Source organism: Bacidia gigantensis (genome assembly GCF_019456465.1).
Source record: "Bacidia gigantensis strain McMullin 20006 chromosome Unknown scaffold_268, whole genome shotgun sequence".
Taxonomy (NCBI): domain Eukaryota; kingdom Fungi; phylum Ascomycota; class Lecanoromycetes; order Lecanorales; family Ramalinaceae; genus Bacidia; species Bacidia gigantensis.
In genome coordinates, this window is record NW_025408614.1 from 518,235 (window position 1) to 542,145 (window position 23,911).

The 23,911-nt window shown below is 49.5% G+C and overlaps 10 protein-coding genes across 10 annotated transcripts; 6 read left to right on the forward strand and 4 right to left on the reverse strand.

The window, feature by feature from the left end:
- Positions 1–132: 132 nt before the first annotated feature.
- On the forward strand, positions 133–3,265 carry KY384_008977 (uncharacterized protein; the record flags this gene model as incomplete). Its single annotated transcript, XM_044817463.1, has 4 exons — positions 133–166; positions 217–249; positions 302–1,336; positions 2,220–3,265. The coding sequence occupies 4 exons, from the start codon at positions 133–135 to the stop codon at positions 3,263–3,265; spliced, it is 2,148 nt and encodes a 715-aa protein (XP_044664616.1).
- Positions 3,266–3,863: 598 nt separating this feature from the next.
- KY384_008978 (uncharacterized protein) lies at positions 3,864–6,308 on the reverse strand (the record flags this gene model as incomplete). The annotated part of the gene is made up of 5 exons (XM_044817464.1): positions 3,864–5,504; positions 5,555–5,728; positions 5,751–5,791; positions 5,841–6,159; positions 6,213–6,308. The coding sequence occupies 5 exons, from the start codon at positions 6,306–6,308 to the stop codon at positions 3,864–3,866; spliced, it is 2,271 nt and encodes a 756-aa protein (XP_044664617.1).
- A 722-nt stretch (positions 6,309–7,030) lies between these two features.
- KY384_008979 (uncharacterized protein) lies at positions 7,031–8,653 on the forward strand (the record flags this gene model as incomplete). The annotated part of the gene is made up of 2 exons (XM_044817465.1): positions 7,031–7,255; positions 7,331–8,653. 2 exons carry the CDS (start codon positions 7,031–7,033, stop codon positions 8,651–8,653), a joined length of 1,548 nt encoding a protein of 515 aa, XP_044664618.1.
- A 396-nt stretch (positions 8,654–9,049) lies between these two features.
- KY384_008980 (uncharacterized protein) lies at positions 9,050–10,069 on the reverse strand (the record flags this gene model as incomplete). The annotated part of the gene is made up of 1 exon (XM_044817466.1): positions 9,050–10,069. The coding sequence occupies one exon, from the start codon at positions 10,067–10,069 to the stop codon at positions 9,050–9,052; it is 1,020 nt and encodes a 339-aa protein (XP_044664619.1).
- Positions 10,070–10,664: 595 nt separating this feature from the next.
- Positions 10,665–11,750, forward strand: KY384_008981 (uncharacterized protein; the record flags this gene model as incomplete). Its single annotated transcript, XM_044817467.1, has 1 exon — positions 10,665–11,750. One exon carries the CDS (start codon positions 10,665–10,667, stop codon positions 11,748–11,750), a length of 1,086 nt encoding a protein of 361 aa, XP_044664620.1.
- Positions 11,751–12,400: 650 nt separating this feature from the next.
- Positions 12,401–13,456, reverse strand: KY384_008982 (uncharacterized protein; the record flags this gene model as incomplete). The annotated part of the gene is made up of 1 exon (XM_044817468.1): positions 12,401–13,456. One exon carries the CDS (start codon positions 13,454–13,456, stop codon positions 12,401–12,403), a length of 1,056 nt encoding a protein of 351 aa, XP_044664621.1.
- Positions 13,457–14,702: 1,246 nt separating this feature from the next.
- KY384_008983 (uncharacterized protein) lies at positions 14,703–15,272 on the forward strand (the record flags this gene model as incomplete). Its single annotated transcript, XM_044817469.1, has 2 exons — positions 14,703–14,718; positions 14,794–15,272. 2 exons carry the CDS (start codon positions 14,703–14,705, stop codon positions 15,270–15,272), a joined length of 495 nt encoding a protein of 164 aa, XP_044664622.1.
- Positions 15,273–16,987: 1,715 nt separating this feature from the next.
- Positions 16,988–18,575, forward strand: KY384_008984 (uncharacterized protein; the record flags this gene model as incomplete). The annotated part of the gene is made up of 3 exons (XM_044817470.1): positions 16,988–18,287; positions 18,349–18,470; positions 18,519–18,575. The coding sequence occupies 3 exons, from the start codon at positions 16,988–16,990 to the stop codon at positions 18,573–18,575; spliced, it is 1,479 nt and encodes a 492-aa protein (XP_044664623.1).
- Positions 18,576–18,834: 259 nt separating this feature from the next.
- Positions 18,835–19,845, reverse strand: KY384_008985 (uncharacterized protein; the record flags this gene model as incomplete). The annotated part of the gene is made up of 1 exon (XM_044817471.1): positions 18,835–19,845. One exon carries the CDS (start codon positions 19,843–19,845, stop codon positions 18,835–18,837), a length of 1,011 nt encoding a protein of 336 aa, XP_044664624.1.
- A 697-nt stretch (positions 19,846–20,542) lies between these two features.
- Positions 20,543–22,503, forward strand: KY384_008986 (uncharacterized protein; the record flags this gene model as incomplete). The annotated part of the gene is made up of 2 exons (XM_044817472.1): positions 20,543–20,633; positions 20,696–22,503. 2 exons carry the CDS (start codon positions 20,543–20,545, stop codon positions 22,501–22,503), a joined length of 1,899 nt encoding a protein of 632 aa, XP_044664625.1.
- Between the last annotated feature and the right edge of the window lie 1,408 nt (positions 22,504–23,911).

The following is a 23,911-nucleotide window of genomic DNA, read 5'->3' on the forward strand; positions in this document are numbered from 1 at the left end:
GGGATTACTGATTGCAAATCGCGGTCGGCGTCAGCAACGACGACTGATGCCTAGACAGTCTTATCCGTTAAATACCTATAGCTGAGGTCTGTGCCTGTCCTTCATCATATCTCACTTTGTCTTCAGACCAAAATGTCCTTTCCTCCTCCGCCCTCAAACACGCTTGGTAATTTCCCACATACTCCGTTCCGTACGCGTAGTGCTAAATAATTCCAGATTGGGGCAAGCTTGGCTTCCAGTACCGCACGCGTAAGCTTCATTGCATTGCATTGATACAACAAATGTTGAATCATCTGACCAGTGAACGGCCATATCGAATCCCGCTACTCCCACAAGACCAAGACATGGACGACTCCAAAGCTAGTCCGATCTCCCTACTTATCCATCCACGGCATGTGCCCCGGGCTCAATTATGGTCAACAAGCCTTCGAGGGTCTTAAGGCCTTCCGCATGCCTGCAGGCGACGACCGCATTGCTATCTTCCGCCCGCAGATGAATGCCGAACGCCTGGCTCACAGCGCTGATATGGTGTCAATCCCGCCTCTACCAGAAGATGTCTTCGTCCACTGCTGTCAACTTGTTGTCGGGTCGAACGCAGAGTTTGTTCCCCCGCATGAGAGTCCGGCGAGCATGTACATTCGTCCGCTTGTCTTTGGAAGCTCGCCGCAATTGGGACTAAATCCTCCCGAAGAATACACCTTCTGTGTGTTTGTGAGTCCAGTAAGCGTGTATCATGGCGTGAAGCCTGTTGCTGCTCTGATCCTGGAAGATTTCGACCGCGCGGCCCCGGAAGGCACAGGCAATGCAAAGCTTGGGGGCAATTACGCGCCTGTGCTAAAATGGAGCGAGAAGGCGAGGAGTGAGGGATTTGGGATTACTTTGCATTTGGATAGTAAGACCAGAAGCGAAATTGATGAGTTCTCGACGAGTGGCTTTATTGGAGTCAAGAAGTCGGATGGAGGAGACATCACGCTCGCCGTCCCTGATTCGAAATGCGTCATCAAAAGTTTCACAAGCGATAGCATATGTGAGATTGCCAAATCGCTGGGATGGAAAGTCGAATGCAGGTCGATCAAGTATGAGGAATTGCCAGCATTCTCGGAGGTCATGGCAGCAGGCACTGCGGCTGCTTTAGTACCCGTGAACTCGATCACCATGAAGTCCAAGGGTGATAAGTTCTCATACAACGGAGGGGGAGATGAGCCCGGCCCAGTAATGCTGAAACTCCTCGACACTCTGAGGGGAATACAAAGTGGAAGGATCAAGGACTCTTTCGGATGGCGCAAATACGTGGACAAACCCAAGGATTACGAAAAAGAAAATGATGCGGTGAACGGTGCGCCAGGTAGTACACTCGTCAACGGCAGCATTGATAAATTACCTTGAGCAATAGCGACTCCTTGGACATGATTTGCAGTCTCATGCCACGTCCACGTCAAATACGGAGATCGCGCATGATACTCCCGAGACCGGCAGAGAAAAGTCTTCGCTTTTGAACAGAAGATCCTCACCCATGTGACGTTTGGTGAGCATCATAGAACTTTTGGTATAGAATCGGTTTGAATAGATCGTGTCTTGAGCGTACAATCAATGCACGTTCCACAGCTCCAAGGATTTGTAAGAGTGCAACGATCCATTCCAAATAAGCATGAGACGAAAGAAAAACAACATTATCGAGGAATTGAGAATGGCGCAAGGAAAGGAGGTTGTGCAAGTAGGGTCGCTATGGTCGGCCGTAGGGTCTCACGCGCCCGAAATAGCAAAATGTACACATGCCCCTCGACCCTCAGCAATCAACTCATCAACTCATCTCGAAGAGTGCCTTATAAGCTGCAACGCTTCTGCAGAACGTTCGGATAGTTCTGAGGAGGATCGCATCAGATTCATCCCATCGCAACCGATGGTGTCTTTTCAATGCGAAGTAGGGCTCCCCCTGATTGGGCACGAATGCATTACCATCGATGCTAACTGGAAATTCTCACATCTAGGCTTGCGGTGATGTTGTTGGGAAGAAGAAATTGGATCCCCACCGCGGCCAATGTCAGGGCGCCTCGTATACATGCTTAGATTGCATGACGCACTTTGAAGGCATGGGCTACAGAGCACATATGGTACTTTTCTCTCTCACTTCCTTTCGCTGCGAAGTTCGTTGTGCCGCTTTTGACGGCCGTGTACGCCTATGGCTGATCTTCCTGTGAGTTAGTCATGTATATCAGAAGAACAGAAGTATCAAGGCACACTTTATAAGCAGAAACCATCCAAAAAATCAGTCAAGATCGCCCCAATCGAGTCTTCAATATCGCGAGCCGCCTACGTTGAAGATGCGCCAGATCCAGACACAGGGAATGGTATCGTGATCGTCGAACCACCTCCAGAAGCCCCCGTACCACCCCCAGCGGTTTTAGAACAACCAAATGTCAACGTGTTCGATTTCCTTGTCACTGACGAAACCCCAAATGCCTCGCGAGTCTCCCTCGTCCCGGGAGGCCAGAACGGAATGGACTACACGCCTTCGGTGATAGGCTCGGAGATCAGCCGAAAAAAGTCGAGCACCGTACATGATCCACAATACGAAAAGCACGGGTTCTCGTATGGCACGGAAGCATTGCCTGCAACGCACAAGAAAGAGAACGCACACTTCGAATACATCACTCCGGCATCAAAAGAGCTGCGCAAGCAACTAGAAAAAACCGAAGGCAGATCCACAGATAAAAAGCGCAAACGCCTCCAAGTCGAAGAACTAGATCTTTCCGTCGCGCGCCGCCCTTCACAAGAGTCCTCAGACGCTATCATGTCCGACGCTCCTCCCGCGGTCCTCCACTCCGGCCTGACAGGAGGCCTGAACCGGCTCCTCTCAAAATCCAAATTCCCTCCAAGCCCAGATTACTCCAACGATCCCCCCAGTCCAGTCAAGCGCTCGAAATCCGCATCGACATCCCAAGCTCTGGTGAAAAAAGACCGCGATCGCGACCACAGTAAATCCACCGCGCGCTCCACCTCCAACGCGCTTGTAAAAGTACGCAAGCGGCGCACATCCGACGAGTCACGCCCGCGCAAGAAAAAGAGACATCACACCTCCCACAATGACGACGAGTCATCTACTCACCGCCGCAAGAAGCATAGGCCAAAAGCCATTGAATACCCATCATCTCAGGCACCCGAGGACTCTCAGCAGCAGTTGGTGGTCTTCAAGACAAGAGCAGAGTTCTTCATGTCGTTGGTGACGAAGGGGGAGGAGAGCGAGAGAGGGGATGAGTATGCATAAGGTGCTGAAGCGGTATCATCGTGAGAGGGCGGAGGCAGTGAAGGAGGAGGAGGAGAAGGAATTGTTTAAGCGGTTGAGGTTGAGGAAGAATGAGAGGGGTGAGATTGTGGTGTTTTGGGAATGAGGATACTTTTGAAGAGGGGGAAAAGGCGCTTTTGCTGGGCTTTGCGGGTAACGATGCAAGATGATATGAACAATTTTATGAGCACAAGCGAGGCGCTTGAGTGATACGTTGGAGCTGGATCTCCTACTGTGGCGAGCGGGCATAATTTGGAATGGACAACCAGGCTTCGTACGTATTTCTTTGTTTCTTCTAGCTCTTGTAGTATTAGCGGATTCCAATTTGACGCAAGATATGAAGACACGAAGATTGTGCTAAGCTATTGTACTCTGACATTCAAGCATTTCAAGCTGTCTCTCCCGCTGCGTTGATCTTAAGGAGCTCTCTATCAGTAAATGAGGCAAATACCGCAAGAATGACCTCAACCTGAGGTCGACACAACCCAGCTGATCGTACAAGGCCAAATGTCGCTCCAGATCGACATACTTGGGCAGCCAAACCTTCATATTTCATTTCAAATTCTTCAGAAACATTGCCTCATGAGCCATCAGTCATATTTTTCTCTGACCTAAACACGCTCGACAGCTCCGTCGGGCTTCCTTGGCTGAAAGCGGTCCTCACTTCAGCGGAACGTTGCTGCAGCAAGAGATTTGGCGTCGTTGGTCCTTCATCCTCTTCCTCTTGTTCGACATCCGTCATCTCAGCGTCTTCATTCGCCCCGACTGATGACTGTGCGGTTCCGGCTGCCGCAATATCCTCATCAATAGCAGCCATGCGCCTCACGAATTCATCCTGCAGATTCTTCAACCACGTCGCTAACACCCTTCCCTCCATATTCCCCTCCTTCGCATGCTGGAGCTGTTGGTAAAGACTGAGAATCAATTTCCGCCTTCGCTGAATTGCAATAGTCTTCGAGCTTTTCTTCTTCCTCTCCGTGATCTCCTTCAACTTTTTTGACACTTCTTCCGCTTTACTGATGATACCTTGTGGAAGATTGACGACTTTGGCGAGGGCGATGCCATAGTTTTCGTCTTCTACCCAGCCGTTGGCGACGCGGTAAAGCATTGTCATCTTGTCGTGTTCCGGTTGGAGGTTGACCTCAAGATGCAAGTTTACAACGCCGGAGCGCTCTGCGAGAATTTTGGGGAGGTCGCGGAAATGGGTGACGAACCAGACTAAGGCGTGACTTTCGACAAGCGCTTCTGCAACAGCGATGGCGATGCAGAGACCGTCACGTGTGCTTGTGCCGCGTCCGAGTTCGTCGATGATGACCATACTTCGCTGGTCGATGTTGCGGAGGATGAATGCCGTCTCTCGCATTTCAAGGGAGAATGAAGAGACGTTGGCTTGGGTACTATCATCGATTGACACTCGAGCAAAGAGTTGATGGCTGACAGGGAATGTCGCAAAAGATGCTGGTACAAAGCAGCCAAGCTGTGCCATGATTGTCAAGAGAGCCAGTGAGCGGATGTATGTGCTTTTTCCACTCATATTACATCCGGTGATGATCTGGAAACGCGAACGCTGGTCGGCGAAGGCGCCATTAGGAATAAACTTCTCGGAACGTATCTTCTCGATAATAGGATGCCTCCCGTGGTTTATCGCTAGAGCGCTGGTCAACTCTGGTCGGACGTAGTCCTGAGTAGTGACCATGTGGGCGAACGAGGCCAGCATATCTAACAGAGCAATTGCTTCGCTGATCTTGAACAATGGCGATATTTCTTCGCGTACACTGTCGATTAGACGTCGTACGCTTCCATCAGACAGCTGTACCACTTCCATGTGCGAGTCAGTGATCTTCTGATTCCACTTAACGAGGTCAAGAGTCTGACATTCAACCATCTTGTTTCTGCGGTAAACATTGATGAAGATCTCTGGGAGTGTACGGTCTTCCAACGAATGCACTGGAATGCGAACGTAAAAAGCTCTACCCGTATCGTACTTGACCTCAAGGGGAAGAGAGTGGCTCGCTGCAAGATCGTCAACAAGTTTGAGCGCATCCTCAGTATTTTCTTTGTATGTCTGTCGTGCCACATCGAGGAAACCGTTGACCCCAGACTTGACGGCATATGTTCGCTGATTGCGGAGGTCGAGGGGTTGACTCTGATAGGTGATGTCTTCATTAATAGTGTTGTCAATCAAAGCTTCTACGTCTGCAATTGCGTGTGGGGAGAACAACTAAGGTCAACGCTCAGCGCCTGCCTTCTTCAAGATATCATGGGACTCACATCCAGTATCGATTTCAGCAAATCACTCTCTACTGTACCGATTGCTTCGCGAATCAATGGTATGGATTTGACGAATTGCTTTAGCATTATAACATCGTTAATCTGCTGCTCAAAATACTCGACTGTTGGATTCTTTGGGATCGTATTGACCTGGTAGATTAAGGCGTATGACATCTGACAAGTTGTGATTGCTTACTGCGGTCAAAACCTTGTCAACATCTACGAAAGACTTGAGTGCTAGTGAAAGCGTCAGTTGAGTGAATGTAATTTTTTTCAAAAGACCAACATTGTCGTACTGCAAAGAAAATATCTTCTTTGGAGGTCAACTCTGCTAAGGCTTCATAACGCCTTACCAGAAGCTCCTTGTTCGTAGAAGGCTGCATTATGTTGACGCGTAGTCGCCTTGCACCCATTGGGGTCAAAGTCTGGTTGAGGAGCCCAAAGAGGCACGCCTTCGAATTTGGATTCTGTAGGTTCTGTATCAGCTCAAGAGACCGGCAAGTTTGCGAGTCGATCATCATTGAGTCCTCAGAAGGTTCAAATTTGATCCGTAGAGAGTGGAAAGGAAACGAAATTGAAAGTCCGAGTTCGACGTATTGCATTGCCTATGACCTTTCAGCATCCTCGATGCAAGACTGGCAATCTTACGGTGACCCACCGCAGCGAAGCAACAAGTTGCGTAGTAGTTGGCTTCAAGGCATATCTTGATTGCCTCAAGATCTTCTCTGATCGCCAGTCGCTGGATGTACTCCATGCCTGTATTTTCAGCCCAATACTTCCTGTCTAGAGGCTCAATGCAAGTGGACCTGAGATTGCTCTCGACAACAAGAAGCAATTTGGACTTAGGCTGAACAGAAGTAGATGCAAAAAGAACTTGAGAAGGTTGATACACGGCGAGCTTTTGCTCTGTCTTGGTGTAGGTCTGATTGTCAGATATTTGGCAGAGGACAGCTTCAGTAGTAGAAATATTGATGAAGGCAAGTCCAACAGTAGGGGAAACACCACGCGATTCACTGACGGCACATATGATTTGTTGTTCACCATATGCCGTTGAGGCTGCAGTTCGTGGTCTGCCTCTGGAACGAGTGGTGATTGTGCCGCCTGTGGTTGGACGAGCACCACTTGTAGAGTAAGGTGTACTCCTGGTGGAGTATGATGTCGACGCACGAGCACCGCCCGTGGCCGAGGCAGACTGATGACTTCGAATCACCGATGTCATCAGGGCGAGTTTGCATTCAATGGCATATGCTTCCCAAAAGCAAAGAAGGAGGGAAGGAAGAAAGTGAAGGGGAAGGTATTTAGGGGCCGCTTTAGGGTTCGTCGCTTGCTGCGGGCGCAGGGCCGGGGATGACGCCCCCACGAGAAGGTGAGTGCGCTAAGAGCCGCAGTATAAAAAAAGAGGTTGACAAATTTGTGAGATCTTTTACCCCTACCCCAAGAAATCAAAAGTGAACATTGGAAAGACTTCACTCAGTCATGGCTACTTCACTTCCGCCTCCGAGTAAGCGCCAGAAGATTGTTATTGCCGAAAAGGAGCAGGCGACGAAGGAAGCAAGTGCCATCCCTGAAAACCTTGGAAGCGTAAGAGTACAGTTCGTTGACCAAGCTACCGGTCACGCGACGGGCGCTCCGATCTCTGTGCCAGTGGCAAGTGCGACTGTAAAAAATCTTGAGCTGCTATTGAATACCGTAAAAGGGCATGTAAGTCATCCCTAAGAGGCAGACTTTCCTTTTAGTCGACTTTCTCTCTGGTCAAAACTCATTAAATAAATATAGAACGCGTCTGATCGAATACCATATCGCTTTACTTACCTGTCTGCTAAACAAGAAAGCTCGGCGATAGATGTCATAAATGATCTTTACCACTCGGTCTTAGAACCAGGTATAATAAGTACGGAAGAGTCTATTCGCCTGTTTCATACTCCACAGGCCGTCTTCAAGGTTCGCGCCGTCTCTAGATGCTCATCGTCTATCCCTGGTCACGGAGAGCCCATCCTTGCCGCTGCCTTCTCTCCCGCGTCATCTTCACGATTAGTGACAGGTAGCGGAGATAAGACAGCAAGGATCTGGGACTGCGACACCGGGACACCTTTCAAGAGCCTGCAAGGCCACACTGGCTGGGTGTTAGCAGTCAGTTGGTCGCCGGACAACACTATCATAGCGACAGGCAGCATGGACAATACCGTGCGGTTGTGGGACCCAATCTCTGGACAGCCCCTTGGGCAACCTCTCAGGGGCCATACCAAGTGTGTCACAGCCCTAGCATGGGAGCCGTACCATCTTCAGGCGCCTGGAAGACCTCGAATAGCTTCATCTTCCAAGGATTCAACGGTGAGGATCTGGGATGTTGTCGGCAGACGGATTGAGAACGTCCTCAGCGGACACCGAGATCATGTGTCTTGTGTCCGATGGGGAGGCACTGGCCGAGTCTACACCTCCTCTCGTGACAAGACCATCAAGATCTGGGATCCTTCGCAGGGCACGCTTGTTCAGACTCTGTCAAAGCACAGTCACTGGGTAAATCATCTGGCTCTATCTACGGATTTTGTCTTGCGCACGGCCTTTCATGACCACACCGGAGACGTACCATCAACGCAGGAAGGCAAAATATCGAAAGCCAATGACCGATTTCAAAAAGCAGCACAGAACGGCAATACAACTGTGGAGCGTCTAGTCTCTGCTTCAGATGATTTCACGATCTACCTATGGGAGCCTGCAAAGTCGAAGGAGCCAATATCTCGCCTCCTTGGCCACCAGAAACAAGTCAATCACGTCACCTTTTCCTATGATGGTCACTACATAGCCAGTTCTGGGTTCGACAATCACGTGAAGTTATGGAATGGCAGTGACGGAAAGTTCATCGCCTCCCTCCGAGGTCATGTTGGTCCAGTATATATGAGCTGTTTCAGTGCAGACAGCAGGCTACTTGTCAGTTGCAGCAAAGATACGACACTCAAAGTGTGGGATATGGGTACGAAGAAATTGAAGGAGGACTTGCCTGGCCATCGAGACGAAGTTTATGCGGTGGACTGGAGCGCGGATGGAGCAAAGGTGGGCAGCGGGGGCAAGGACAAGCAAGTGAGATTATGGAGTCACTGACGGAAATATGTAAGAGAGAGACAGAAATTCATGAGAAACATCACCACCTCTGCCTTTTATCTCACTTTCGCAGTTTTATAGATGCCTCATTGTTGCCTTAAGAATTACAAGGCCGTCAAGCAGTGGAGGAAATAATCCAGAATATCAGCAACGGTTCCAACGAGCTAAGTATTTGCGATCTAATTTGAGATTGCAAGCCGAGACAACCTACAATCTAAGTCAAACAAAACGACCTGTTCAGCCACTAGCAATCCAACCCAATCTCAGGTCTAACTATTAAGCCACGCTCTATGCCACTGTCGATCCATTTGGAGATTGCATTGTCCAAACCGCACCCAACGCCGCTTGAGTTCACCTTTTCAACGTTCAGTCACTCATAGCAATCCTTTACGCATTTCAATTGGAGTTCTGCTGCTTCAATTCAGACTGATACTTGCTCCAGATTGATGCTCCTTTCGTGCACAGTACATCAAAGTACCATCGCGCCGTTGGATGAGCAGAATCCTCAAAATCAAGTGCCCGGCACACCAACTCATCGTCTTGCCAATCAATGAATCCCACAGGCCGCGTGAAATGATCTACTACAATCTCCTCCACAACATCTTCTCTGCTCCTAGATCGAATCGCAGCTACAAACATCGCATGCACGAACCTTACTCCTAGCCATTCCCGGCACAGCCTTACACCCCGAGAGCTGCTCTGGCGGATAGCTTCCGTCAATAACTTCGCGGGCAATTTGTGACATAGCGGTGGCGTGTCAATGACATAGGATCCCCACAAAAGCAGTCGCTCAAACAGGTTGATCCTCTCATCCGTCCATTGTCCCTTCAACAATCTCGATGGGATAGGTACATCATCGATGATCTTGAAGGCTGGCCCATCATCCAGCACACTCAGGCTACTGTCCACAGCCTTCTCCATCTTCTTCGTGAAATGGTCCGCGAACCAGCTTTGATTGAGCAGATCTTTTTGAAGGCGGACTGCTGGTTGGAAACCAATCTCGCGTTTGACTGTCGGAGAGAAGGCGTTGATGCAAAACCAAAGCCGGGCAGATTCACTATCAAGGCACGCCCAGAGATTATGACATGTCAAGCGCAGAGAAGGGTTGAGTGAGAAGCCGTAGATGCTGATGAGAAGTTCCGTGGGGAGGTCGGTGAGAGTAATATATCGCTTACGACAGTTGGTAGTTGTTGCCTCTTCATCGCTCCAGATAGATGGAGCATGGTTTACGGATGAAAAGGGCGAACTAAAGGTAGGACTCCAAGCCTTTGGCTTTGCATCCCTGATCCTGTTGATGATGCCATCGCCGCGGTTCTCTACCCAAAGATCAGGTAATCTGCTCCGTGTCGAGCCTTCATCCGTTCGAAAAGCATCATAAGGTAAATCACAGCTCGTGTCAGAGGAAGATCGCGACATGACTAAAGAGTTTCAAACAGGTGGGTTGGTGTTCTTTGGCTCCTGAGTGATACTACCTTTGCCAGCTTATGATAAGCGATCGCGCAATCCCCTTCTAGTAAACGATTCTTGGAACGGCAAATTTGCGATTGAAGACACAGCTCAAAATCTTTACGACCTATCCGATTGCATCAGGTCACATTCAATGTGCCCGTAGGTTGGTACCAGATCACGCTGGCATACTATCAATAGTGGAGGGATCATGAAGCTATCCTGGGATATATCAAAGATTAGCTTGCAAGGTGCGAGACAGACGTACTGTGTCTCTGAAATGATGCACCCTATATTTAGAAGTCTCATGGTGAGGCAGCAAGATCTCTATCAGCTTTCTCAGCCTTGTCTCATCAGCTTCTGCCTGAGGCAGCATTCATAGCAGGCTAATCCACAAGTAGCTAGCGGCAAGAATCGTGCCAATCTTAGCCTCCACTCTCACTCCACGTCCTTTCATCAACGAAACCTCCCTCATCGATACGGACACAACTCGCGTCGCGACTTAAAGTCCTTCCATTTTCCTCGTCTTCAACCTCATCGCGGCCTGTAGGCCCGGTCGCGCACGATGGACTATCTTGGCGAAGAAACCTATCCCGAGCCTCCAGGTCCCATAACCACCCTCTCCCAACCACATCCTCAACCTCACATTTCACCACCACCACCACCACCACCGCCCCCTCCACCAGCACAGTACACACTCCCTCATACGCCCGATCAAAATGGGCCTCCTCAGACCTACTCCCCTTCACCCTCTCCCTACATCCCTCCACCCAACAGCGACGACCCCTACAATGGCATGCCCCCTCCCCCCGCAGCAATCTACCCCGACCTTCCCACCCTCATGGCCGCTTGCCAAGAGCATGGCCGCCGCCACGGCTACGCCTGCGTCACCTCCTCCAACAACTACAAGCGCGGCATCGCCTACGTCCGCTGTGACCGCGGCGGCGAATACGTGAACCACTGGAACGTGACCCCCGAGTCGCGCGTTCGCAAGAATCGCACGCGCAGACTGGTCGGGTGTAAGTGGAAAGCGCGCGCGAAACGGATTGGGTCGGAGGAGAGCGGTGGAGCGGCAGACTCGGGGCAAGAGGGAGGTGGAGATGGGGGAGGAAATGGGGAGGGGAGGGACGGGGGAGGATGGCAGTTGACTATGATGGAGGATAAGCATACGGGACATGGGCCGAGTGAGGATTTGAGCAGTCATCCGAGTCTGAGGCAGTTACCTGAGAATGCGGTGGGGGAGGCGAAGAGAGCTTTTGAAGAGGGAAGGACGCCAAAGGAGGTGTTGGAGAGATTGAAAGCGTGGAATGCGGCGGTGACGGCGCAGGATGTGTATAATTTGAAAGCGAAGATTGCGAGGAGGGATGGTGGGATGAAGGAGAAGGCGACGCCTTTGAAGGGCAAGGGAGCGCTGAGGGGGAGGACGGTGGCTATCCATGAGGGGGTCGGAGGAGCTAGGGAGGGGGAGGGTGTGGTGGATTCGGCGTTGAGGGTGCAGGATCCCAACGTGGGGAATTTGGGACAGTTGACTGCTGCTGTTGCGCAGATGCAGGAACCGGAGCATTTGAGGGAACGGGAGCAGATGGGACAGGCCATAGAAAATGGGCAGGCGGCAAGGGGGAAGTGTGGCTGTACTTGCTGTGAGCATTGAGAAAGGGGAATTATGAAGGCATGAGGCTAGTGACACAAGTTAAAGAGCATGTCCGCCTACTAGTATATGATGGCCTTCTCAGAATGTCTGTTTTGTTGCTGAGGCTTCAAAGACGGCCATCAGAACTATGAATAACATTCTATATAACCAATCCTTTTCCAGGCAACAAATTGCATTCAAGACAATTCACATATCCAAACAAGTTTGTGCCTGCTCCTTAGGAGGCCTGTTGCTCAGTTCGCCGCTCACTGAATGCCGTACCGCTGCTAGAAGAGGGCCACGAAGCTTGCAGGTAGCTGTAATGAACAGATACAATAGCCTTAGAGAGGTAGAGCAGCTGCCTAAATTATTTCAATGTTGCTGAGGCACGACCTGCCAGGCACCTCACACTAGTTTCCTTCATTATTCTCTTTAGTTGCACCGCTTAGTTAAAGCATCCCTATAATCTCGGTGGGCTTTACGTGAGCAGAGTCCCATTTGTCCGAATTGCTTCGAGGCATCTGATCGTCATGCGCCCCCCAAAATGGCAAATCCTTATGTTTGAAATATCCAATATGGCATCTCAATCGTCTCATGGATCATCCAGAGATGATTGGGCGGCATGGCTTGGATAGCATCAATTTTGGCGGCATGCATGCGAACCAGATCGTCTACAACGGATCAGGGAAGTAGCGAATGTTGTCTTCGTTATTTTTCCAGTCATCCCATACCCCTCCATCGTCTTTTTGAGCCAGTAAGCCAGCATCGACCATGAATTCTGCCCGGCGAACACAATCAAACCCATAGATAGAATGTTCAGATTGATTATGCGAAATGATAAGGCTCAACATATTCGGAAAGGTCTTCGCGTAAGCTTTACCTCCAGCATTCATGCCAAACCCGAGGGGGGACCTGCGCTCGAAGTGGTCACATGGGTCCGATTGTTCACCATTTTCGTAGGGAGGAAAATACGGTAGATACAATTTGATGACCATGCGTTTCAATCTCGAGGGTGAAGTACTTAATGCTTCCTTGGCCATTACAGCAGTAAGTGCTGAGATAGCGGCTTCTTCAGTGGGACCATGTTTGTATACATGTTGTGCAGCCTCTCCACCGAAGATGAGAGGACATATGCGGCGCATTCGCAGACGAACATTCTCGAAAGAGCTCAGACGTTTAGCGATTGCTAGACACAAATGCTCTGAGCATTCCTCCCCTGTGGACACACAGGACGAGCCGATGAGATCAAGCGTAAGAGTCGTTACTGTTGCTGGGATACAAGCTATGAAGTTCTGGACTGTCCGAGCAAAGAGATAGTCCCACTGCCAGTCTCTCTCTCCATCGACGTCGGTTAAAGCTTCGAACGAAAGCTCGTACAACGAATGACACTCTGGGATGACCTCAGATATGTCATGCAAACGGCGATTGACTTTCTTTCGCCACGGTAACAGTGTAAGCTCCATCAATTCCTGGTTACATTGAGCTTTTGGAAGTGATCGACGACGACCTGTAAGACTTGACTCATCAGAATCGCTGTCGGTAGAATCGCTATCGAGAAAATCACTGCCAGTAGAGCTAGAACCAGACTGTGTTTCCCAACTGTCGGAGCCAGAATCATCCTCCTGAGATTTATTATCCCTGGTTGTTAGTTCTTCCCCGAGGAAAAACCCTTCGCCGTCATTTGAGGGACGACCGACCAGACGAATGCCCAACCTCTTCACGCGCATCTTGATTCTGTCGTACAGGAGTCCATGTCTCGGTGGAAAACATCCTAGATCGTTGGATGATAGATAGATGTCTTCACAATTTCTAGATTGCACGAGAACAGGCAGGACGGTGTGATACCACTGCTTGCAGAGCATCAAATACGATAAATTAGATCGCAGAGGTATTTCGCTCGCAATATGGCCAAGTACTTCGGGCGGTAAGTCAAGCAAGGCCACCATTTTTGCGAGATGTTCAAACAGTTGGACGCGTCCTCCCCCTCGTCCATCATCTCGTTGATCCCGAAAAGAGACACGCGAGGGCCGGCCCGTTTGTAGTGCCAACCCATATTCATATCAGTAGGATTTTCCTTCTTTCATACGTATCCGCCTGAAGTACTGTCCGGGCCACTCCTCAGACGAGTCGAGTAGTGACGTTCCCATGCAATGACTACCCAAGCAATCTTTCACAAGTGAGGCGCATCATCGGATGAACACAATCAAGGTTTGGGCGTGAGTAGCTCCAACCATGCGCATAACATAAAACCTCCATTGATCGCATTTCAACAATTGAAGAATATGCCGCAATGCGGCACGAAGACACAGCCTCTTTGCAAATTACATTTCCTTCTTACGATACTGCAACTTTCATGATTTGCTTTTTGGTAATGGAGGAGACCAAGCTCAAACCTCCATGGAGCCGCGAAGATTTAGCTTCCTGAGACGGATCCTTACATATATCTCCATTAGCATTTGCGATATCATGAAGACGTCGGATGGTTCACCAACAGTAGGTTGAGGCTCCCGCTGTCACCTGTTTTCCTGCGTGGAATAAGTGCCAACACAGAGCGCTTGTGTATCCCGTCTACCTGAGGGAGTACCTGGTATGTCAGGATTTGCTGAGATGGAATGAGTTAATGGCTCACTTTAAAAGCTCATAAGGGTAAGGTGCTTTCTTTGTGACCTAAGTACAGACCTCTTCAATCTCTATCTGTTTTCAGAGCGTCTTTCCTTACGATTTTTTTTTTGGCCGTTTCGTCGATGATCAATACATCCTCAGAGTTTCCCTTTCAATAAAGCTTCCATACCTTCAATATGCATCCCATTCACGCCATTTTCTTTGCTGTTATAGCTATGTCAATTCAGTCAACCAAAGCCTCGCCTCAGGGTTTCGCCAACGCTCTTTGCTCATACACCGACGCTGGGCTCGATCCTATGGCTCTCCCGTGCAGACCAGCGTCGAATAGTGTACCATGTACCAATCTAAAAAATGTCTACGCAGGATAGTAAGTCCTAATCTCACCATTCACATCTTCTCCCGATAAGCAAAGCAAGCCGCTAACGCCTATCATTCAGCGGAGCACCCCAATCGAAATCCAAGCGAAGGCTGCTCCGTCAATCCGACGCCGTCTTATCCACGCGTGATACTCCTCCAAGAGACCAAGACCTCTGGTGCCTCGCCGGCACCAACACCTTCGTGATCCCCCGGCTCTTCGCCAAAGCCCAGGTTCCGGATTCTGCCCAAGTCATAGCTGAAGGCACCAACAGCACCATCGCTGAGACCATCGACCAGACTCAAGACCACATTGACCACTACAAAGACGGGGTCATAAACTATGGCTATGATTCGGGGTGGCGGGTTCACGGCGATAATTTCGTGTACTTGGAAGTGACGCATGCGAAGAAGAATCAGGTGACGTATGGGGTACTCAATAGTGCGATCAAGGCGCTGAGGGATTATATGTCACAGCCTGGGAAGTGGTTTGGGCAGTGTGGGTTTGATATTTGGGATGGGCCGAACCAGGTGGGGGAGGGGTATATTCGGTCCTATGGTTTTTGAGTAGGTGGTTCTGGTGGTGGGTCAAAGTGGCAGAGGATCCGTTGATGGAAGGTGTGAGTGATGTGTGTTGTAGAGAACCTTGGGTCATCTCTCGATTTGCACAATAGCAGGTTTCCCACTGTTGCTCACGATCGCCGATATACACCTCATTTTCCGCGAAACTTTCTGCCGTGTGGACGATTCCTAGCATCCATAGGCTAGAGAACTATGAAATTGCACGTCATCGCAGGTCACGTTGAGATGTGGCAGTTTTTCAAGCTTCGTACTCACTGACCATTTGCCGTGACGACCTTTTGTGACGTTTTCCTTCTGAATGTATGCCTCAATATGGAAGTGGAATGTGGTGACAGGGTCGAGTCCGGCGGATCATAATTTGCCATTCATCCGTGGTAGGTGGAAAGTACCTCGACATCCTGGAGGAAGGATGGAGGTTCGTAGGAGCTCCCTCATTGCTCCTGGCATCATGCATGGCCGTCGAACCTAATTCGCCCGAAATGGAAAGGTGAGATATCTTAAAAGGCAGCACGCCATCCGCTAGCGCATGGCAACAACGGCTGGCGCTACCATTCAAGGTTGCTGACATGCATACCTGTCTCTATTGAGTACAGTCCCTGTAGATCTTTTGCCTCGAGCGGTAAATAGGGATATTGAGATGCTTGACCAGGGGCGGAATAGGAAGCTTTGGGCAAAGCTTGATAGGAACAAGCGTTGCAATTTCGGTGACGTTTGAAATGGATTGTCTACCATTGGATGAAAGTGCCGTTGTGGCTCTTCATTGCCATGGGGCCACCCGCAAAAAGTCTGAGGTTGTTAAGGTGCCATCCCTTTTTCAGAATCCACTACTCAGAATTCGTCCACATGCTTTTAGGCCTTCTCATGTCATGTCTGTTGATGAGAGCCTCAGCATCTGTTCGACAGTATGTATGGGCCATTACCCTAAGGGTATTGCTCGTTGGATTAGAGTCACTCATGCGAGGGGATCATTGTGAGAGAGGCATTTGGTCTCCCCCTTGCTGATGTGGCCCTGCTAATTGCAAAGCTGTTGTGACGTATTCTGGCCCCTGAATTCAAAGAATGGATCCAAGTACGGGCAGACTGCCATCGGTCACTTGCTGAATGGGGACTCTTTGACAGGTAAAAGAGATCGTCGTCCATTCGTTCCACTTTCGGTCCCATGGCGAAATACTCATCCTTGTCGGGTGTGCTCACTTTCGATTGACGACGCTCCTACCATTTTACTTGCAGCACACAGTGGCCGCCCGGTAATTGCTATGACATTCTTTCCCCGTTCACAGGGTTCTTATACCAATCACACTTCTCTTTAGGCGAGGTAGGAAGACTAAGTCTCCTCCGAAGCATGGCAAGTGCCTTTGCCAGCGTAAGCTAAACGTCCAAGGTGTGTCAACGACGGATGCTGGTCTCGTATTAGGTCACCTCCGTTGACCCTTAAGCTTTCTGAAAAGCAGAGTAGCTGATCTGAGTTGCCAAAATGGAGGGGCTCGAAGGTACTTCCGTTTTGAGCGAAGACATCTTGATAACAAGCTTTAGCCTGATGTCACTCGTTTGCAGCGACCTGAATCCAACGCTCAAGTATCGCTTTGCTGCACTTCGTTCACAGCAGGGTGAAATAAATCAATTATTCTATCGGATCTCCTGTTTAACTCGAGCTTTATTCCCTATCTGTTACGGAATTCAAGTAGAAAAACAATACCAAAATGAAAGCGACGTACTTCATCATTGGAATCGCGTTCAGTCATGTCGCCACTTGTGGTTGCCCTTTCGCAGACCTGGCAAAGCGGTCCGGCGGGCTCACGGAAGACGATAGAGCTAAACTTGAGCAGGTCCGAAGAGATCCTTCACAGGCGGAGGCACTTTTCAAGGCTCATCAAGCCAAGAAACGCGCACCAACACCTCAACCACAAGGTGGAATCATTGGCCCCATTCTTGGCGGCGTGCTGGATCTGCCCCTTGGAGGAGGGCTTCGTAAGCTTCCAGCATTTGTCGGAGTTAGATCCATTATTGACATCCATGGTCCAGTGAACGGTGTGCTACAGCCACTCACAGGCGCCCTCGCAGCTATCGATCTTCCAACGCCCCAGCCTCAAGGCCTCCAAGAAATCCCAGGCGACGACCCAGACCATCAGTTTCAAGCACCTGGTCCAACCGATATCAGAGGAGTGTGCCCCACGCTGAATGCTCTCGCCAATCACGGCTACATATCCCGTGATGGCATTACAAGCTTTGCTCAAGCTGCTAATGCCGTTCAAACAGGCTACGGCTTCGACTTTTCACTGAGCGTTTTCCTCTCAGCTGTTGGTCTGATGGCGGGCGGTGATCTTGCCACTGGTAAGTATACTATCGCTGGCCGTGATGCTCGTGTGCCAGATACACTTGGCCCAGCTGGCGGGCTTGACAAGCACGGCGTCTTCGAGATCGATGGCAGTGTCACTCGTCAGGACGTTCATTTCGGCAACAACGCGAATTTTCTTGAGCAACGCTGGGACGAATACGTAGCCGAAGCTAACGAACACGATGGTGAATTCGGTTTTGACACCCAAGCTCAAGACAACGGATTGCGTTACGATAACTCTATCAAGACCAATCCGGACTTTTTCGCCGGCGCCATCTGGTTCATTGTCTCGCATGCTGAAAGGGTCTTCGTGTACGCTGGGCTTGCCAACGGGACCACAGGAAAGGCGGACTATGACAACGTTGCTCCATTTTTCCTCAACGAAACGTTTCCTGCAAATTGGTATCGCCGAGGGGTACCATTCACCCTCCCTCAAGCTATCCAGCAGGCAGGTGCAATGTTTCTAGCAAATCCTCGCGCACTGGGCGGCAACCAAGGCGTGGGTAATTTTGTCCCTATTGACATAGCTTCCGATCCCAGCAACATTGCCAATGCGCCGGCGGAGCTTGGCTGTTTCGTACTCGAAAATCTGTTGGACGTGGCGCCAAATCAGCTCGATCCATTGATTTATGACAACTTTGAACTTTTCACAGGATTCATCAAAGGTAAGACATTTCTTGTTCCACCTAATTTGTGGACCTCTAATTTAAAAACTTTTGTGTCCAGGAGTGATCGCCCCCTTCTTCATCAACGATGGGTACTTCAACTGTCCTGCAGCTCTCGAGTTTACCAAGCCTGGGGAAAATGCAGGCGAGTCTGGCGGTTCCGTCAGCTCGTCAGGCTCACCAGTAAGCGTACAAATAGACAATAGTGCTGCTCTCACTGATTTTGAATAGGTTGACGGTGCCTACCCAGGCATTGGTATCATTGCGCCTGACTCTCAACCCAGCTGAACAGAATGATGTTGGAGGCGAAGGGAAGAGTTCCAAATCAGCAGACTCAGATCCCCAACAAAGAAATAAGGATTGAAATATTTTTGTTCAGATGACTTAGTACACACGGCGATTTGCTGATGCACACTCTTTAAATTATAAAGCTTTTAAAAAAAGCTCATGGCATGTGTTCTTAAATGCTAGTCTGGTTGCTTCCCTTGATGTGGCCGTCATTGAGACCAAACCATCTAGTCCGTTCCAGCTTGTACTAATCTGTCTTTCAAGCAGTCTCCACCGGTGACTTACCAGAGACAGGGCCTCTGGTGATGATGATATGGCCTAAATCAAAGGCTGTTCCATACAACACCACATAAACTAAGACACTTAGCTCATAATACTGCCGAAGCTTTATCGTTTGATCCAAAATGCGATCCAGACCGTCTAGCCCGTATCTATATTTGAATAGCCGTCCTTGCGCCATAGCTATGGAGGATTTATCAATAGTTGCTATCATAGTGCACCCCCGCGGGTTGTATGCTTTAAGACTAAGATCGGCATCTGGGGAGTTTGCAAAGAGTTCCCCGTACATGAAAGAGAGAAGCCAAAAGAAATTGGGATAGCCATAATCTATTTGAGACAGATAATCAAGGTGGGTCCCGATGTTGGAGTTAAGCATGACAAGGGAGGTCGTATTCGTTTGATTTGATAACATGGACGGTTCTATGGAGTTTGAATGTGGTGTTATATTATCAGATGTGGCGTTCTGTTGTGCTAGGCTCAGTACACGTTCTTCATGGGGGGGATCGTTATTCTGCAATGTCTGATTGCCGGCTTGTTCCCCTGAAGTATTTGTTTGAGAGCCTTGAGGGATATATTGTATTAGTCCCAGAGCAACACTATCGAGCCTTGGCTGGAAGTACATCTCGACAAGATTGTTTCGACCTACGAAATACTCGACGGCTTTCGTAAGCATCCACACTAGGAAGGATCGCTTCATCTGGCCTTGAGCCGAAGAGACTTGTATGAAGACTGATCCATAACGAAACGTTTCCACTGGCTCAAAGCCTGCATTGTCATGTCGTGACAAGTATGAGAGAAACTTGAGCGTTGCGAGGTAAGCGTCAAGGGTTATCAAAGGTTTAGCTCCCAGGAAAATGCTATAGGTTAGTTGCGAATTAGACTGCAGGTCTACCGTCGTAGTCTCAGTAACGTTAGAGGCCGGAGATGGTAGTGCCAACGTAATATTGACCAGTATCAGTAGTCGTGCCGCCCCTTTCAAAGTCACCCGCATCTTTACTACAATATATGAACTCTCACAAATTTTCGAATGCCGACACGATCGAATCCTACGTCTTGTGTGCTTATATGTATTCGAGTTCATCTTCCGAGACATTCTCGCTGTTGATACGCGAATGCAGTTGTTAGTGTCGGATATATGCTGAACAACATGTTGTTCATGCCCGTTGGTGTCTCAAATGGATACGAAAGTCATACCAACTACATCGTTGAGAGATGCCAAGGTTAACACTCGTCTTTCAGGCAGTGTGGCTGTTGCTGAACAGCCATAAATTTTGAGTAGTTCTCGGACTAAACCCCTCACGATTCACGCAGCCTTCATCTGTAGACGCGCTATTTGCAATATGCACTTCCATTGCTACTCTTCGTAGTTATTGCGTAGAGAATCTACGCCGTCATCACCATGAAACCCATTCTTATGGGTGGTAAGACTAAGATTAGTCGCAGCAAGTCGCAGTAGATAGCATGTTGCTGGTAGCACCACTCATAAAAACATAAGGGGGAGGACTACTGTCATTTTAGATGACAACTGCAAAATATGGTATCAGGTCGAAGGATGATTGCAAAGGATCGCTTTCGGTGAGAGACTGAAAACAGTAAAGAGCCGGGGCGGCTAAAGCGCGGCTAATCTGCATTGATAGAGATCTTCAAGTGTCTATTGACCTCGTACATTGAGTGGACCTCACGGGAATATGGGCGACGCTTCGAGTGACTCTGCTAATGGCGCAAAACGGTCAAGGGGCGCCTATGAGGACGGCGAGGCACCTGGAACGATCAAGTCAGGTAGGGAAGTGTGGTCTATCCACCAGTGACCACCATCAGATCAGCAATTGATACCTTTGCAGAATCCTCTTCCGATGATGACTTTGGGCCTACTTTGCCCTCGGATGCCCCGAAGAAGAAGAAAAGAAAGCTCCCGCATGAAAAGCTCTATATATCCGCTTTACCGGCCTCGCCTCGCTATTCCAAATCCTTGATGCACCGGGATCAGCTATCATTCGTTACAGTGACCCCCTTCACGGACTTCGTGATCACAAGTTCGGTAGACGGAGTCGTCAAATTCTGGAAGAAGGCAGTCGCAAACATCGAATCTGTCAAAGAGTTCAAGGCACATGTTGGAGAGATCAAAAGCGTCAGCGCAAGCCAGGATGGGCGCAGCTTCGCCACAGCTGGTGTGGACAAGACAATTAAGATTTTCGATGTGGTGACTTTTGATCTCTTATCAATAGTATCACTCGAGCGACCTCCGAGGTCTGTGTGTTGGGTCCACAGGCGTGGTGCATCGCTACCGTTGCTTGCCGTCTCCTTCGACGAGAGCAATGATATTGAGATCTATGATGCCGGGGGAGAGATTCAAAAGCCTGTCCACACGATCAGCAAGCTTCATAGAAGTCCCGTGAGAGTCATAGCGTATAATACCGAGTATGACTGCGCTCTTTCTGCAGACGATAATGGGATGATTGAATACTGGAGACCACATGGGATGTACGAAAAGCCAGACAATGTCTATAAACTGAAAAGCTCGACAGATCTATTTGCGTTCAAGAAAGCGAAAAGTCTGCCCGCATCAATTACAATATCGCCGTCAGGACAGAAATTTGCAACTTTCTCATTTCCAGATCGCAAAGTCCGGGTGTTCGACTTCGCGTCCGGGAAACTTCACAGAACATACGACGAGTCACTCACAACTATAGCAGACATGCAGCAAGCCGGAACTTCACTACGCACATTCGAGAACGTTGAATTTGGTCGCCGTCTAGCAATAGAACGCGAAATCGAAAACCCCAACATCCAACCCAAGATCAACGTCCATTTCGACGAGTCCTCAAATTTTATCCTCTACGGTTCTTTACATGGCGTAAAAGTCATAAACCTGCTCACCAACCACGTCATCAAGGTCTACGGCGACACCGAACCCTTCCGCTCTCTCAACCTATCACTATATCAAGGCGCTCCCCAAAGAAAGCAATTCACCACGGTCGAAATGGCCGCCTCTTCCAACCCTCTCCTCCAAGAAGCCGAATCCCGTGACCCAATGGTCATTTGCACAGCAGTCGGCAAACCCCGCTTCTACATTTTCACCAACGAAACCGATATCAGCAAATCCACGCGCGATATCCAGAACGAGAAACCCCGCAACCTCAACGCCTCCGCCGACCAATCACAATCTAAGCAAGCTGAGACCCTCGGCACCCAAGCAAACATACATACCACCATGGGCGACATCGAGCTCCGCCTCTTCCCGCAATCAGCCCCCAAAGCCGTCGAGAACTTCTGCACACATGCCCGTCGTGGCTACTATAACAACACGCTCTTCCACCGCGTGATCAAGAAGTTCATGATCCAAGGCGGCGACCCTCTCGGCGATGGCACAGGTGGAGAGTCTATCTGGGGAAAAGAGTTCGAGGATGAATTCTCGAAGAGCTTGAAGCACGATCAGCCATTCACATTAAGCATGGCGAACGCGGGCCCAAACACGAATGGGAGCCAGTTCTTCATCACGACGGAACGTTGTTCGTGGCTGGATGGCAAACATACGATTTTCGGGCGTGCGGTGGGCGGGTTGGATGTGGTGAAGAGGATTGAGAATGTGAGGGTTTGGAAGGAGAAGCCGGAGGAGGAGATCAGGATGTTGAGTATTGATATTAATTGATACTTGGCTATCGAGAGCATGCAATGCGGCTGGATCTATGGTGTGTCTATGTTCATGCAGTCATCAATCCGTATTGGGATGCCGGATCCCTTTCCTCGCTCGGTCCCTTCGAAATGCCCATCATAAACAGAGATGTCAATAAAACCACACCTCCCCATCCTCATGCACCTTCATCCGATTCGCCCACTTGCCCTTCATCTTCTTCTCCCGATCCTCATCCAGCGTCTTCACATACCCATTTCCCGGTCCACCCCACGTCCTGCTCTTGCCCCGCTCAAGATTCACAATCGTGGAGTGTGGCCCTATGTCCCACGTAGGCGCTTTCCCTCGGCTGAAAGGGTTCGTGCGCGTCTTCTTCGGCGGTGGGGGTGGCGGCATGTCTGATTCTTCGGGGTCAAAGAAGTTGTGTGTGCGTGTGAGGAGAGTGGGGCGGGGAGGGGGGCCGGCTTTGGTGTGGGGCATTGGGGAGGGTGGGACGACGGGGGTTGAGAGAGCGGAGCCCATTGTTTGTGTTGGTGGAAGTGGTGGTGTGGATTATTCTGATGGATTTGCGAACGATGGTTCGTAATGGTGAGATCAATGCTTTTGTCTTCACTCTGGTTTATGCTTTACAGATGATGGACATGTAAGGGAGTATGTTATATTTTGGTTGATTGCATTAAGTTGCAAAATTGAGAGAAAAATGAAGGTGAAGGTTATGGAATATGAACAAGAAGAAAGAGAATGGCAAACCATTGTGGGGGGGAAGTACTATTGTACGTAAAGACAATGAATTGAATGATTGAGGTGAAAACGGCTTTGTTGGATGAGAGCTCACGTTTTATTTTTACTAAGCGCCAACCAGACCACGAGAAGACCGCGTTTCATGAAAGCGCTCGAACAGCAAAATAGATCTTGAAACCGCATCATAACATGCACGGTATCATTGAATAAGAAGTGTGAGTACTGTAGGTCCTCTGGTTGATGATTCGAATCCTTGGTCAGCGTTCCCTTCGGTTCTCTGATGAGTCTTCGGAACCTTTGACCGTGCCAGCATGGTAGATGTCGAGTACAAAGCAAGTGATACTTCTAGGCCGTCTGGGATACCATCTCCTTTACGGACACAGCTTTTGTCGTTGGCGATCGAGTAAAGCTCGAAATGGAGTTCTGGTCCGAAGTTCTTGCTGGTGGTGAGAAATTTCTTCTAGTTTTGGCAGCAATGGTTCACTGGATTGCCGTAGAATGAGAATCTGGGAAAGCGTCGCCTGCACAAGCTCTCTCTTATTCACTCAGGAGGCCTTCTGAGAAATTCCATTGCCCGCTTTCACTGATCATATTAGATGGTGGTCATGCTCAAGTCTGGCGCCACCCAGGCTACAGAGAAAGTTTTAACGATAGCCGTTGAGTCCGGTCCACTTGAGGCCTACGC